The 13,179-nt window shown below is 44.2% G+C and overlaps 1 protein-coding gene across 1 annotated transcript; it reads left to right on the forward strand.

Moving 5' to 3' along the window:
- Positions 1-934: 934 nt before the first annotated feature.
- On the forward strand, positions 935-12,842 carry mybl1 (v-myb avian myeloblastosis viral oncogene homolog-like 1; the record flags this gene model as incomplete). The annotated part of the gene is made up of 16 exons (XM_080854845.1): positions 935-960; positions 4,163-4,262; positions 4,754-4,825; positions 5,438-5,530; positions 6,643-6,863; positions 7,263-7,449; positions 7,925-7,999; positions 8,488-8,586; positions 9,847-10,080; positions 10,306-10,653; positions 10,767-10,906; positions 11,050-11,164; positions 11,485-11,601; positions 11,710-11,823; positions 12,158-12,331; positions 12,717-12,842. The coding sequence occupies 16 exons, from the start codon at positions 935-937 to the stop codon at positions 12,840-12,842; spliced, it is 2,241 nt and encodes a 746-aa protein (XP_080710971.1).
- Positions 12,843-13,179: the final 337 nt, after the last annotated feature.

Genomic DNA, 13,179 nt, shown 5'->3' on the forward strand with positions numbered 1-13,179 from the left:
AAAAGAATCATATAATTTGGTGTGGCCACAAGTAACAAACGCCTACCCGCAATAATAAATATTTTCTCTAAAATACCCACTAGGGGGTAGTAGAGTGTTTCTCGAAACAAATTCAGGTCACGACATGCTTTCATTCATTGCACTTTAATTAATTGCATGATGGTTCTGTACGCTGTTTGACAACAAGGTAAAGGCGGGTTGTATTGGATTATTTGAAGTTAAAACGTAATAATAATAATAATAATCTCAAATTGGTTAATACGCTATCCCGCTGCCGTGATCAGCGGCTCAAAACGTGAAGCACCCTCCTAGAAGCTCTCCCCATCTCTGACCAATCAGCTGCGAGGCCGCGTGCGCAGATTCAAACACATCTCTAAAAAGAGGCTGGGCGCGAGATTCGGCGGGATGGACAAAAAATTCAGCCGAGGAAAATAACAAGTAGAAATGCTGTCAGCAGTGGGAGGGTAGATGATGTGAACTAGGCGGGTTTCATTTGAAGAAGGAATATGCTCTGATTATTTATAGTAGTCAGTTGTGTGAAGACGCTGAATACCTTTAATGTATATTGTTAAAAATAAATGTATGTCGATAGCAACATTGATCACCTACAGATCTTTGGTTTGAACACATAATTTAGCTTGCTCTCAAGCGATGTGACTGGTTGATCAATGCAAACTAACGTTAGGCTGCTGGCACACTAAGCTACTTTTCGAAACTGTTTTAGTTCTGGGATCTAATAACAACTTATGCTGCAGAGAAGACATGGGTAACAGCGATTTCTATGGATAAATATCCCGTTGGATTCAAGGAGGGCCTTTTGATTCCGTATAAGGCTGAAGTAATTTACAGGGGATTTTATTTACTGATCTTGTGGATTAAGTTTTCCTATATTCACGTTGAGAAGAAAGCCTGAATACCAATACTGTCATTATACATGGCCAACAACATGAAATCGCGAAGGTGAGTTTTTGCCTCAGATTGTAAATTATCTCTTCAATGAGATGTTTCAATAAGTTAATTTATGCGTCCATTACTAACATTATTAGATTGCAGATAGGGAACATTGTCTAAGTTGCATGTCATGTAAGCAAAGTTAGCAAATATCTGTCTTGCTAGTTAAACTTATTTAGATAGTGAAACTACTTGTCTCATGTCATCCTACATGCATTTAGTAGCATGCTAGCTAAACGTCAAGGTGATCTTTGACATTTCAGTAACGCTAGCACCTGCTCACAGTGAAAGCTATCTTGTTAGCTAGCATTAATGGCACAGTAAGTTACATTAGAACCTGACATGAACTGTAACCAGTCTGAACTACTTACAGTCCAATCACATTGAAATGTTCTTGTGTGGTATAAGTTTAAAATAATCATCGAATTTGTAAAGTGGGTCTGCAATATACTGGAAATTACTGATGTTGGACATTAGAACAAGATTAATTGTATTACAATTCTGACAAGCTGCCAGGTTTGTTAGCTTAGCAAAGTAGCATGGAACGTGAGAAAGACGTCTATAAAGCTATCATAATTCGCTAGCTAACTTTGGCTGTTCTAGGCTCAACCGAGTTAAGATGAAGTAGCAAGCAAGCTGAATAAGTTGTCTCATTATAGGTACGTTGATGAGGTCCGACTGACGTTTTACAAAAGTGATCAGAGACACAATTTTATTTATTGAGCTAAGGTCTTTTATTCAGTCTTCCACAACGTAGCTACTTAGCGACAGAACGTTTTCCCACACTAGCTAGCTAGCTGGCTACATTCCCATACCATGACAACCTGCAGTTGTCGTGGCTACCAATCGCTCAGTGAGTGCATTGGCCAAGGATCTATTTGGTTCAGTGTGCTGTTATCTAGGCACTGGCGGTGTAAAATCGACTAGAAACCTACTTTTGTATTTTTCGTTTGTTGGTTGCAAATGTTGTATTCTCTATTAAATAAGTTCACCAACCCTTGTTAACGTAAGTTTGAGCGTGCACTGCCTTGGAAGGCAAGAGTTCTGTCATTACGTAACTGCAGACTTATTGCGCCTTCCCCAGCGCCCCGAAAGTTGCACCTCAGCTGTCACTCATAACCGGAGCAGGTCTGAGAGGTTGGTACTAATAAAGGGTTGGAGTCAGTATGTGAAGCTCCGGGAATCACAGCAAGGTTATGTTGCCTGAATCCCATACATTTGACGATACATTTATTTTTTTGTCTTGTGAAGCAGTGAACATAAACTGGCAATATAAAATCATCAGCCTGATGTGACTGGTGTAATGTGAAAGAGAGTACATGTAGTGTTGTGATTGGAAAAGCACTGAAATAGGTTCATGCAAATATTTAGACATTTTCCTTTCAAATAGGCTACCTGTGAAATATTCCATAAACCAAAAACTCATAGACTAAATTAACAAATTATTATTTAGGCTTTCTGAAGAAGCTCACCAGGACTGGGCCATTGTCTTTAAACCCACAAACATAACCATGACGTAATTTATGGGTGAATGAACAGCTCAGTGGTGCATGTATCTCTTCTCCCCCCTCTGTGAGCCCCATCTGGGGAGAGGGAGGGGGGGGGGGGGGGGGGTAGGGTGGTTGTTAGCTTGCCTATTGATTGAAGTTCAAGTTTGAATTGTATTATGGAGACTTAGCTTGCTTACCTGGCAACCACAACCTCCTAACCTCACTAATTTCACATTTTATAATTCCTTTAGTTAAGTTATGTTTCTATGATAAGAATGACTGATAAAAAAAAAGCACCATTACTTTTGATTCAAAAAATTGTCTCTTGTTCTGAGTGGATAGATTTGAAAGTTCATGGGACGTGGACCAACCCCTCAGGCCTCATCATTGGCTGTGTAGGCTCGGTCTGCCCTCTCCGTCCGATGCGCTCTCCACACCTCAGGAGTAGAAAGAGCCTGTTTATGTCAAACTCCCACCTACACCTCACCCCCTCCGTCCCTCTCACCTCACTCTTTCCTGGAGAGGGCAATTTATGCTAAAATTCAATTGGCATGTTTCAGTGCTTCAAGAGCCCTCTTTCATCGGAGGCCAGCATTACCAAAGGCCAGTGGGAGGCCCTGTTTCCCTCAAAAACATGCCTGCAATAGCATGTTTCACTGGCCAAACAGCAGGGGATTTGGACTTCCATATTTGTCCCGTTTCAGTGAAAGACTTGGAGTTTTGCCTGTTGGTACACCTAAGTGTCTCCGCACCGTGCAAGGGTGAGCCTGCAGAGTGCTGGCTGAAACAGGGCACTCTGAGCTGTTGCTCTGTGGAAAGTCTTTGCTGGGACACACCAGTAGCATTTCCAGAACTTTCCTATACTCCCTAATTAAGACCCTAGTGTTTAACTCTCGTGTCATTAAGCTGTATTAATACTTACATTTTATATGATATCAGAATCTTTTCAGGAGATTCTCTAGCAGTCAGATTTCAATTGAAGAGCAAGGAAATATTTAAGCCTCAAAGATGGTCTTTAATTTCACCAGTACATAGAAGTTTGCGCAGTGGTTTCCCTGGGCAACTTAATACTCCTGGCTGCCTCTGTGTTCTGGAATTGTCCTTCTACACTGTGTAAGGAAATGTTGCCAGGCAACAAGGCTTTCTAATAGACTCAGGCTACAGTGTTGTGCACATCCAAATCGTCTTTGGATTAGTGCAGAGAAAGGGAACATTTGAAGTGTGTTTTTTAATGCAGAATCTGTGTGGAGCACTCATAATTACAGTTAGGAATGTCCTGTTATAGCGTGGCAATGACTGCTGTCATTTCCTGTTGAAGGCTTTCTAAAACTGATTTAATCTCAGTTTGGCCGTGTATTTTGAATATGATGATATCATAGAGCAGTGACGATGATTTTTCCAGAGATGAGCAGTGCAGCATGCGTGAGGTTCTGTGCTTTTAATTTGGATTATAATGGATTTCCTTATTATATTTTTTATATTTCTATATTTTATGTTTAACATAAACGTTCTAAATAATTAGCATTGCTCTTCGTTTTACAGTGAGATTATAATCTCTCTCTTTCATACTTGCGCACACACACACACAAATAAACAAACATAGATACATACACACACAAACACACACACACAAACAAACATTGCCTCTGCCCCTTCCCCTCCCTCCTTATCTCCTTCTATCATACTTTCCTTTTCCTCACATTCTCTCTCTTCCTCCTCAGCGAGGATGAGGACGATGAACGTCACTCCACAGACCCTGACTGCAGGGACACTAAGAACTCCAAGAAGACGTCAGGGAAAATCAAATGGTCAAGGGAAGAGGTAACAGTTCAAACAGCCCCCCACCCCCACCTACAGCAAAACCAGCATCCTTTGAAAACGATTTTTTAACATTCAGATCAAAGCTGTGTGTTTATATGAAGATCGTGAGTAAACAACACTCTGAGTGAACATGGGAAAGCCTGTTGTTAATAGAAACCTTGTATTTTATATTTGATCCTGGCTAAATAGGTTGTGTTTTACACGTTGGCCATTAACTGTGAGTCATTAGATGTCTCCTCTTGGGGGAAGGTGTGTGTGTGTGTGTGTGTGTGTGTGTGTGTGTGTGTGTGTGTGTGTGTGTGTGTGTGTGTGTGTGTGTGTGTGTGTGTGTGTGTGTGTGTGTGTGTGTGTGTGTGTGTGTGTGTGTGTGAGTGTGAGAAGAGGAGTGTGTGTGAATCATTGACAGTGCTGAGGAGCCTCTAATGAAGGAGGTTTGCTAGTGAAAGGGGGCGCTACCTGACCCCTGTCCTCTCTCTTCTGCTCGTTCGCAGGATGAGAGACTTAAGAAACTAGTGGAGCAGCATGGGACCGACACCTGGAGGTTAATTGCTAATTACTTCCCAGTAAGTTGATATTCTATTAAAAAAAACTTTCTAGAACATTCTTAGGAATTAAATTGTATAGAACTGCTTAAATCCCCTACTTTACCACAGTGTTTGATTGTTATGTAGAACTAAATGATAAAAGTTTACATAAGCTATTTAAGACACTGCTACTGTTTCCCCCCCCCTTTTCTTTTAACCTTTCAAGTCATGTTTTATTTTAACTCTGAAGTGTCCAAATATTATTCAGTGTCATTGTTCGTGTCAGGGGCAGCCCCAGCAATTTGAAAGTCAGATGAGTTCCCGCCCAGTGGGGACTTTGAGTTTTACCCGCCTGTGTCTGGGGTTTAATTATGAATGAAGCCTGCTCCTGAGCACGGCTGTGTACTCAGAGAGAGAGAGAGAGCGAGAGAGAGAGCGAGAGAGAGAGCGAGAGAGCGAGAGAGAGAGCGAGAGAGCGAGAGAGTGAGAGAGTGAGAGAGTGAGAGAGTGAGAGAGTGAGTGAGTGAGTGAGTGAGTGAGGTGAGTGAGTGAGTGAGAGAGTCAGCCAGACAGACAGACAGAGTTAGAGATGTTATTATCCACGATGAGTGTGTGCAGGTGCTAAGGTGGTTCTTTGTCGCCCTGTTACAGAACAGGACAGATGGCCAGTGTCAGCACCGCTGGCAGAAGGTACTCAACCCCGAGCTGGTGAAAGGACCCTGGACAAAGGAGGAGGATCAAAGAGTAAGACGAGATGGGGCAGGGTGTTCCCAACCTGAGCAGAATGGAGGGATGAAGAGAGAGGGTAGAGGGAGGTGGACGGGAGGAGTGGAGGGGAGTGAAGAGAGTTATCTCCTGAGATAATCTGACCTGGATTTCCAATTGAAGTTGACAAATTTTGAAACGGAAGGGGTGCACAGTGGGATTCAGTGTTAAGACTGTTGGGGCCAACTTCCATAGACTCCATAGAGCCTGCACACAGATCCTCTTTAGTCCCTTTAGTTCTTCTGTCCACTCTTTCGTAGCTGGGGACAGGGTATTTTTTTTGCCATGGCTCATCTATGTGGGTGGCTCAAATCCGTATAATGTAATCGGCTAGTGGCTAAGCCTGTGGCTCTATGCCTCTCATAGCTGAATGGTGAATAATGCATTCCCTACATGGTAATATGTGACGCTTCGGCGGAGGAATCCAAAGAATGGCTGCCACTCCGTCCAACAAGAACGCCCTGTAGTGCCTGTGTGCTGTAGTGTTTTTTCACTATAACCCAAGCCCCTGTGTTTCAATGCGTTAGGTTCTGTGGTCCTGTAACAGAGACCGATATTGTTTCCAAACTAGAGGAAAGATAAACAAATTACCCCAGCTGGGCTGGCTATCTTAAAAGGCTACTGATCTCTCATAAGCCAATAGTTACATAGAGTATATTCAGTGGTATGAGCAGTGTTAGTGTAGTAGTAATCCTGATGCATTTAACTGCACAAACGAATTTACTGTGTATGTAAAAGTGAAAGCATGCACCACTCCTATTATATGGGAAAGGTCACACAAGATAACACCAGCCCCTTGTCACTGTCTCATAGCCAGCTTATCAGAGAAGGAGGACTGAGTGTTTTTCTACCTTATCTATGAGGAGGTCCCACACCTTACTCCAAAATAGTAGAGTCTTGTACACGTCAGGTCTAGGGTCAGTGGCTCTCCCACACTGGATTTGTCCTCTAGGTTTAGTTTCTACACATATTTACTCCTGTATCCTGTAATTAGTATATCTCATTCAGCCTCAGAAGCACTTTGCTTCAGCTGGAGAAGAACTACTTTGGAACAAATATGAATTATTTCTAATTCAAGTGTTGTTTTGCAGGTGATTGAGCTAGTCCACAAATATGGACCCAAACGCTGGTCGGTCATTGCCAAGCACTTGCAGGGTCGCATTGGCAAACAGTGCCGAGAGCGCTGGCACAACCACCTCAACCCGGATGTGAAGAAGTCCTCCTGGACGCAAGAGGAGGACTGCATCATCTACGACGCACACAAGCGCCTGGGCAACCGCTGGGCAGAAATCTCCAAACTGCTTCCGGGAAGGTTTGTGCTTACTCATTAAAATTAGATATAATTGACCTTTTATTAGGTTTTGGTGACTTTAAGGTTTTTGAATGTAATCAGTTTACATATCATTAAATATACTCAATATAATGCCATCAATGTTTTTGATTCTCTCAGTAAAATGGTCAATTCAACAAATGTAGTTTCATGCCATTTTCGAACTATGGCTAAATAAACGACATAACATATTGCCATCTGTAATGTATACATATAAGTGCAGCATAGGGAGTGGAGAGTAGGTGTCATGTTGTGACTGAAATGGTTCAAATGGACCTCCCTCCCCTCTGGTTGAGCGACAACATGACACCGGTAACTGAAGATGACCCTCTTCAGACTCTGCTCACCTGACCCGTCTTTTGTGTGAACCTGCCCCCGCAGGACGGACAACTCCATCAAGAATCACTGGAACTCCACCATGAAGAGAAAGGTGGAGCACGAGGGCTACCTGCAGTACAGCTGCAGGACGTACGGCTCCGACCAATCCCAGAAGAGGCGGCACAAGACCTGCTCCTCGGGGGAGCACCTGCACGACCAGAGCCCCATGGCCATGAGTGGGCCAGCACAGGTGAGCTCCACCTGTTCCACACACCTGAGTTACTGAAGTGCCTTTAGGGAACTGCTGATGAGTTGACTTTGTCCAGGGCCTCTGTGAAGTCTTACATTTAATGTCCCGTTTGATGTATGGGTATGTTTAGCTTTGTGCAGTGGTCACAATCTAAACACATTTAAACAGTAGCAACAACAACAACAAAAAAACATGATCTGGGTTCCTCTAGCTAGTTATGACACAGTTATAATGGTGATAAGAGCATGGGCTCTATTTCCAATGGACAGAATTGAGTATACTAATCAGATTTGTGCTTACACTTTTATCACGGTGCATAAAGCAACAGCTGAATGTAAATTTCTGTTTCTGCAATTATAGTCTATGGAAGGCACATGAATCTTATATAAATATGTGTTGCTGCAGTCATAGTCTATTGGAGGCACATGAATCTTATGTTGTCCATTTGTCTCTGTTTGTCCTTCACCTTTTAAAGCATGGAGGCTACTCCTATGGTTCCCTGAGTAGTCAGTGTATGGACAGCATCGCGGAGGGGTCCAGCTTCATGTCGGTAAGTGTGGAGTCCCTCTACCAAACAATTCTGCTGAAGCTTCATAACAAACAAATAACGATGGTGAACTTGCCTCTCTTAATGTTTCATGTCGGGTTTTTTTGTTGTTTTTTTTTTTCATTCTGTTTTGCATGTGTGTGCTGTGGTGTTTGGATTTTGGTGTTGATCAGAGTTTCATCGAGCGAATCTGGACACAGTATCATAGAGGAGCTGAATCAGTTTCTTTTAGCTCTGCAATGCTCTAAGTCTGGTGTTAAGACACCTTAATTCTTTGAACTATTAGTATCTCAACACAATACTACTACAACTACTTATAATAATAATAATATTAATAAAACAATAATAACATAACAAAGTTGAGTGGTGCTCGATGATCCTCCAGCCTAAGCCTGTAAGATGATGTGTCCGTAAACCTTTTGTCTCTTTCGTCCCTCTCTCTTTCTCTCTCTCTCTCTCTTTTGTGCGTTCCTCCCCTGTGCGCCCCACAGCCGTGCCCTGATGACCCTCACAAAGAGCAGAGAATAAAGGAACTAGAGCTGCTGCTTATGTCAGCAGAGAACGAAGTCAGAAGACAGTCCGGCTCTCGTGTAAGACCACTGTGTGCGCGTGTGGCGTAGACCGCAGTAGAGCCCTCACCCCCCATCTCCACCCCTTCCACCCTCCTGAATTGCCCCACCCATTCCCATCCCACTTACCCCCCCCCCACCCCCCTCAATAGCTGTGCTTGGCTACATATATATATATAGCCTTTAGCTGTCATTTCCCCCTCGCTCTCAGCTCCCCACGGCCATCTTTAACCTGGTTGCTATCCGGCTAACTCCCGCTCAAGAGGAGACCCTCCACACTGCTGGTTTCCCATCTGTCCCTGCTTTAGTCACACCTATTTAACTTCATCACAATTATGTTTATGGTATTTATCCATAGAGAATCACAAAACATCACAAACACACACAAAATTAACAACAGGAATAAATAAAGCCTAATGCAATGCAACAAAATGCATACAACATTACTTACTATCATATTATATTATCATATAAAGATAACCTAAAGAACATGAATTAAGATAATTATAATGCCCTTAATTAGCCTTATGTTGCTTAATACTTTTGGCTAATGAGGAGAAGCATTGATGAGATCATTAGGTGTGCTGAAGTAGGGTTGATGGAAAACACGGAGTGGAGAGGTCCATCAGGAGCAGGATCAGGGACCCCTGCATTAACTGGCTACCCCAGCTACCCAGCCTAGCAGCAGTAGTGCACGGCATGAGCGTGACCAGCCAGTAGTGGTTTTGGGCAAGACTTTCATTTATTTATGTGCTGTACTTTTTAACTAGTTTGGTTGTCTTGTTTTTGTTTACTTGGGTGTTGTCATGCTATCCACCTGTCTTTCCATTTAAAACGCCTAGAGATCACATTTGTAGAATTTTGTATGCCAAACATGTGGAAATGGAGAATATGGATCGTGGCATATCCCAGGTACCCATGTGTTTGGCCAGTTCGCTCTACCCGTCATTTGACTTTTCATCACCAATGAAGAGCATTACAGTCATCAGAGATGAAAGTTTGAACTACAAATGCCTTGAATCAGGAGTCTGAGTCTGAACGAATGTAGACCGTTAGCAGTTAGTCATTGCCGACGGTAACCTGGTAACTGATTCAAGTAATTTGTTAGCTAACGGTAGACCTTGAGCGTGGTGGAGGCACTGTCTCACTGACTTGTCTTTCCCTGGATCTTTCCATTCACTCTGTCAGATTCTGACTCACTCAGAACCAGAACCATCCAGTCCCCTTTTTATACTTCCCCAAACTTCCGGACCTTATTTCTTATTCCTTGTATCCCGACAGAATCCAGAGCAGTATTCCAGCTGGTCAGACAGCCTGACGGATGACACCATGACGACCACGGGAAGCCTGGAAGAAGGGAGCATGGAGATGTGCCGATTGGACGAGGGAGGGAGAGGGTCCGGAATGTCGCATTACATTTCCCCAAGCAAATTTCTGGCAGTGGAAGCTAGCGCTGTCCTCTCCACCCTGCAGACCATTCCGGAGTTTGCCGAGACCATGGAACTCATCGACTCGGTAAGAGGGTCGCTTTGTGAAGCATGCTTATGGGAGGAAGTGCAAAATGTACAGCTGTTTCCCAGACACTTTGGTCGGTCATGTGGCTATGTTAACAGCTACCCAGATATACTTTTCTAGTATACAATTTCTACAGTCACATTTATGGTGGTATCTGGACACACCTTACAAGTCGGTTAGATGTATCATGTGTTGCACTTGTTGAGCAAATTAATAGTCTGTTAGATGTGTTTTGCATTACAGGACCCAGGAGCCTGGAGTGAGGTGGCCAGCTTTGACCTCTCCGATGGGGCTACCCCTCCCAAACACCTCCACCGACCCTACCACCCCACAGACAGAGGTCGTGAGGGTATGGGGTACCACCTGGACACCCCTTCTGCCCCTGGCATGGGCAAGCACTGCACCAGCCAGGGCAAGCTGGTACCTCACGGCTCCCCCAACGTGGGCAGGTTTGGCACCCCAACGTCATTCGTGAGAAAGAAGAGGAAAGAGAGGGGGGACCATTCCCCCACGGGGGAGCATATCTCGCCCAAGCGCACGCCTGTCAAGTCCCTGCCCTTCTCCCCATCACAGGTGAGATTAAACAAGAAATCACGGTGCCTTAGTTAAAAACATGTTTTTACCACCACGGTCTGTACATTTTTACTATTTTTTTTAAAGTTGTGTCTTGTCTCCCCCCCCCCCAGTTCTTCAACATATCAGGGGGAGAGAACTTAGGCCTGGACAATCCTGCACTAACATCAACGCCAGTATGTGGTCAAAAGTGCTTCCTGAACACACCCCAGCAAAAAGAGACCACCCCCAAACACCAGAAGGAAAATGCTGGGTAAGTGTGTGTGTGTGTGTGTGTGTGTGTGTGTGTGTGTGTGTGTGTGTGTACGGTGTGTGTGTGTGTACTGTGTGTGTGTGTGTCTGCCAGTAGTGTGTGTGTGTTGGTGTGATACTTAATACTTTCCTGGTTGTGATTAGTTTCAGAACCCCTAAGGTGCGTAAATCTATCATGGGACACACGCCAAGGACTCCCACCCCCTTCAAAAATGCCCTGGCTGCTCAGGAGAAGATGCACGGGCCGCTAAAGATGGTGGTATGTCCACTCATTTGTGAATCCCAACTTATTTGCCCTGCTTTTACAGGTACACTTATACACGACTTATTAGTCATGTTCAGCCAAAGCTACCTGTGGAGTGATTTTATCAGCACATGTCCTCTCTGGAAAAAGAAAGAGCCAGAAAAGACTGGTTAACTCAAACACAGAAAAAAAATGAATTACATTTTAGGTATCTCTTCTGAATGTTCAATTTTTTTTGTGTGTGTCCACATGTCTAGTCTCAGAACCTTGTCACTCTTCTGGTCACCTGTTTGAAATGTTCATGTGTGTTTGTCTGTTTGTTTGGTTGGTCTTAGCCTCAGCCCTTGGCTTTCCTGGAAGAGGACATCCGTGAGGTCTTGAAGGAGGAGACGGGTGCAGACATCTTCACCCAATCACAGATGCGTTCGGAGTACGGTGCCTGGAAACATGAGGTACGTTCAACAGACTCCACATCAATGAAGCCACATTGGTTCGAGGTGTGTTGTTGTATTTTACGGGACGTTGTTTTATTGTGTGTCTTGTGTTTTATATAATCCCAGCTGGAAGCGCCCGCTAGAAAGGTCCGGAAGTCTCTGGTGTTGGACTCCTGGGGGAAAGACTGCCTCAATGTCCAACTCTTCTCACAGGAGCAGCTGGACAACAATGGCAATGCTGTAAGTGTTCACACTCTCTATGCAGTGTTCTATGCATTCCCTGAGTAAGATTTAGCAGACGTCTACAAAAGTCTACAGCTTTAAACAATTAAAGTAGCTTATGCGCAATATGATAATGATACACAAATTGATTAGCATTCCATTCAGTGCTGGCTTGTAAAGCAAAACTTTTAACAGCAGAGGGAGAATAGATAAATAACTTGTTTTCCATCATTAGTATAAACAAAATGAATAAAGAACTTTAGGTGAAAAAGAAGGTAAAACAGTGCAATTCAGTAATAAATAACAAAATAAATGAAAAGAATAAAAGACTAATATAATGCTCCTCCCCCAGGCTGACGCCCTGCTGACGAGTTCCCTGCTGATGCCGCTGCACCGCAAGCTGGACGAGAGCATGTGCTCCCCCGGCTCCGAGGATGACGAGGCCTGCGTCCCTGTCTGTCCCATCAGCCCCCTGGGCAAGGAGCAGGCCACTCCCAAGAGCCCCCCTTACCAGGCTGCAGCGCCGGTAACCACATCCACCTACCTCCACCAATCTCTATCAGCACTCATACAATACACAGCTGTCTTATCCTCAGACACTATATTGGGTCCAGAAAAGTTTATTTTTCATGTTTCATGTTGTCAAACTTAGCTAAATTTGTGGGGGGTTTTTCTACCTCATACTAATTTAGCCTGTGGTCAAAATAATGGCAAGAGGGCTTTCGCTCAACAGTTTTGCTTTGCCTACCATTATAGCCTGATGATGAGGCCACATTTAAACACAAAACTGCTAAGTCAGTGCCAGTTGCCTCAATGCGGGTTAAGGGCCACAGTTCAAAGGCAGTTCTTTGGGGTGTTGATATGAATATTTTCGCAACCGGTCTAATTCTGTGTGTTTGTGGCCCCTGCAGGAGAGCAGCGACTGGGAAGCAGTGGTTTATGGGAAGACGGAGGACCAGCTGATCATGACGGAGCAGGCCAGGCGCTACCTGAGTGCCTATCCCACCGGCTGCTCCTCAAGGGCCCTAGTGCTTTGAGACGTCCGTCCACACACACTCACTCACTCACTCACTCACACACACACACACACACACACACACACACACACACACACATACACACAGACACACTACACTCCCCCACACCAGCAGTCTTCCTCTTCGTCCTCCTCCTCCTCCTCCTTCCAATATAAAGGCTGTGGCAGCACTCAGACAATCTGGTGGAAGAGAAAGGCAACAAGTCTTGGTGTTCACCGCTCTTTACGTGTGCAGAACACCAAACACACACACACATTTAGACACACATACACACACATCTCTCTTTAACACAAGCCCGTCCGTCTTCCACAACACTTGGCTTTTTTTTTGTTTGGTT

This window comes from Sprattus sprattus, assembly GCF_963457725.1.
Source record: "Sprattus sprattus genome assembly, chromosome: 17".
Taxonomy (NCBI): Eukaryota; Metazoa; Chordata; class Actinopteri; order Clupeiformes; family Clupeidae; genus Sprattus; species Sprattus sprattus.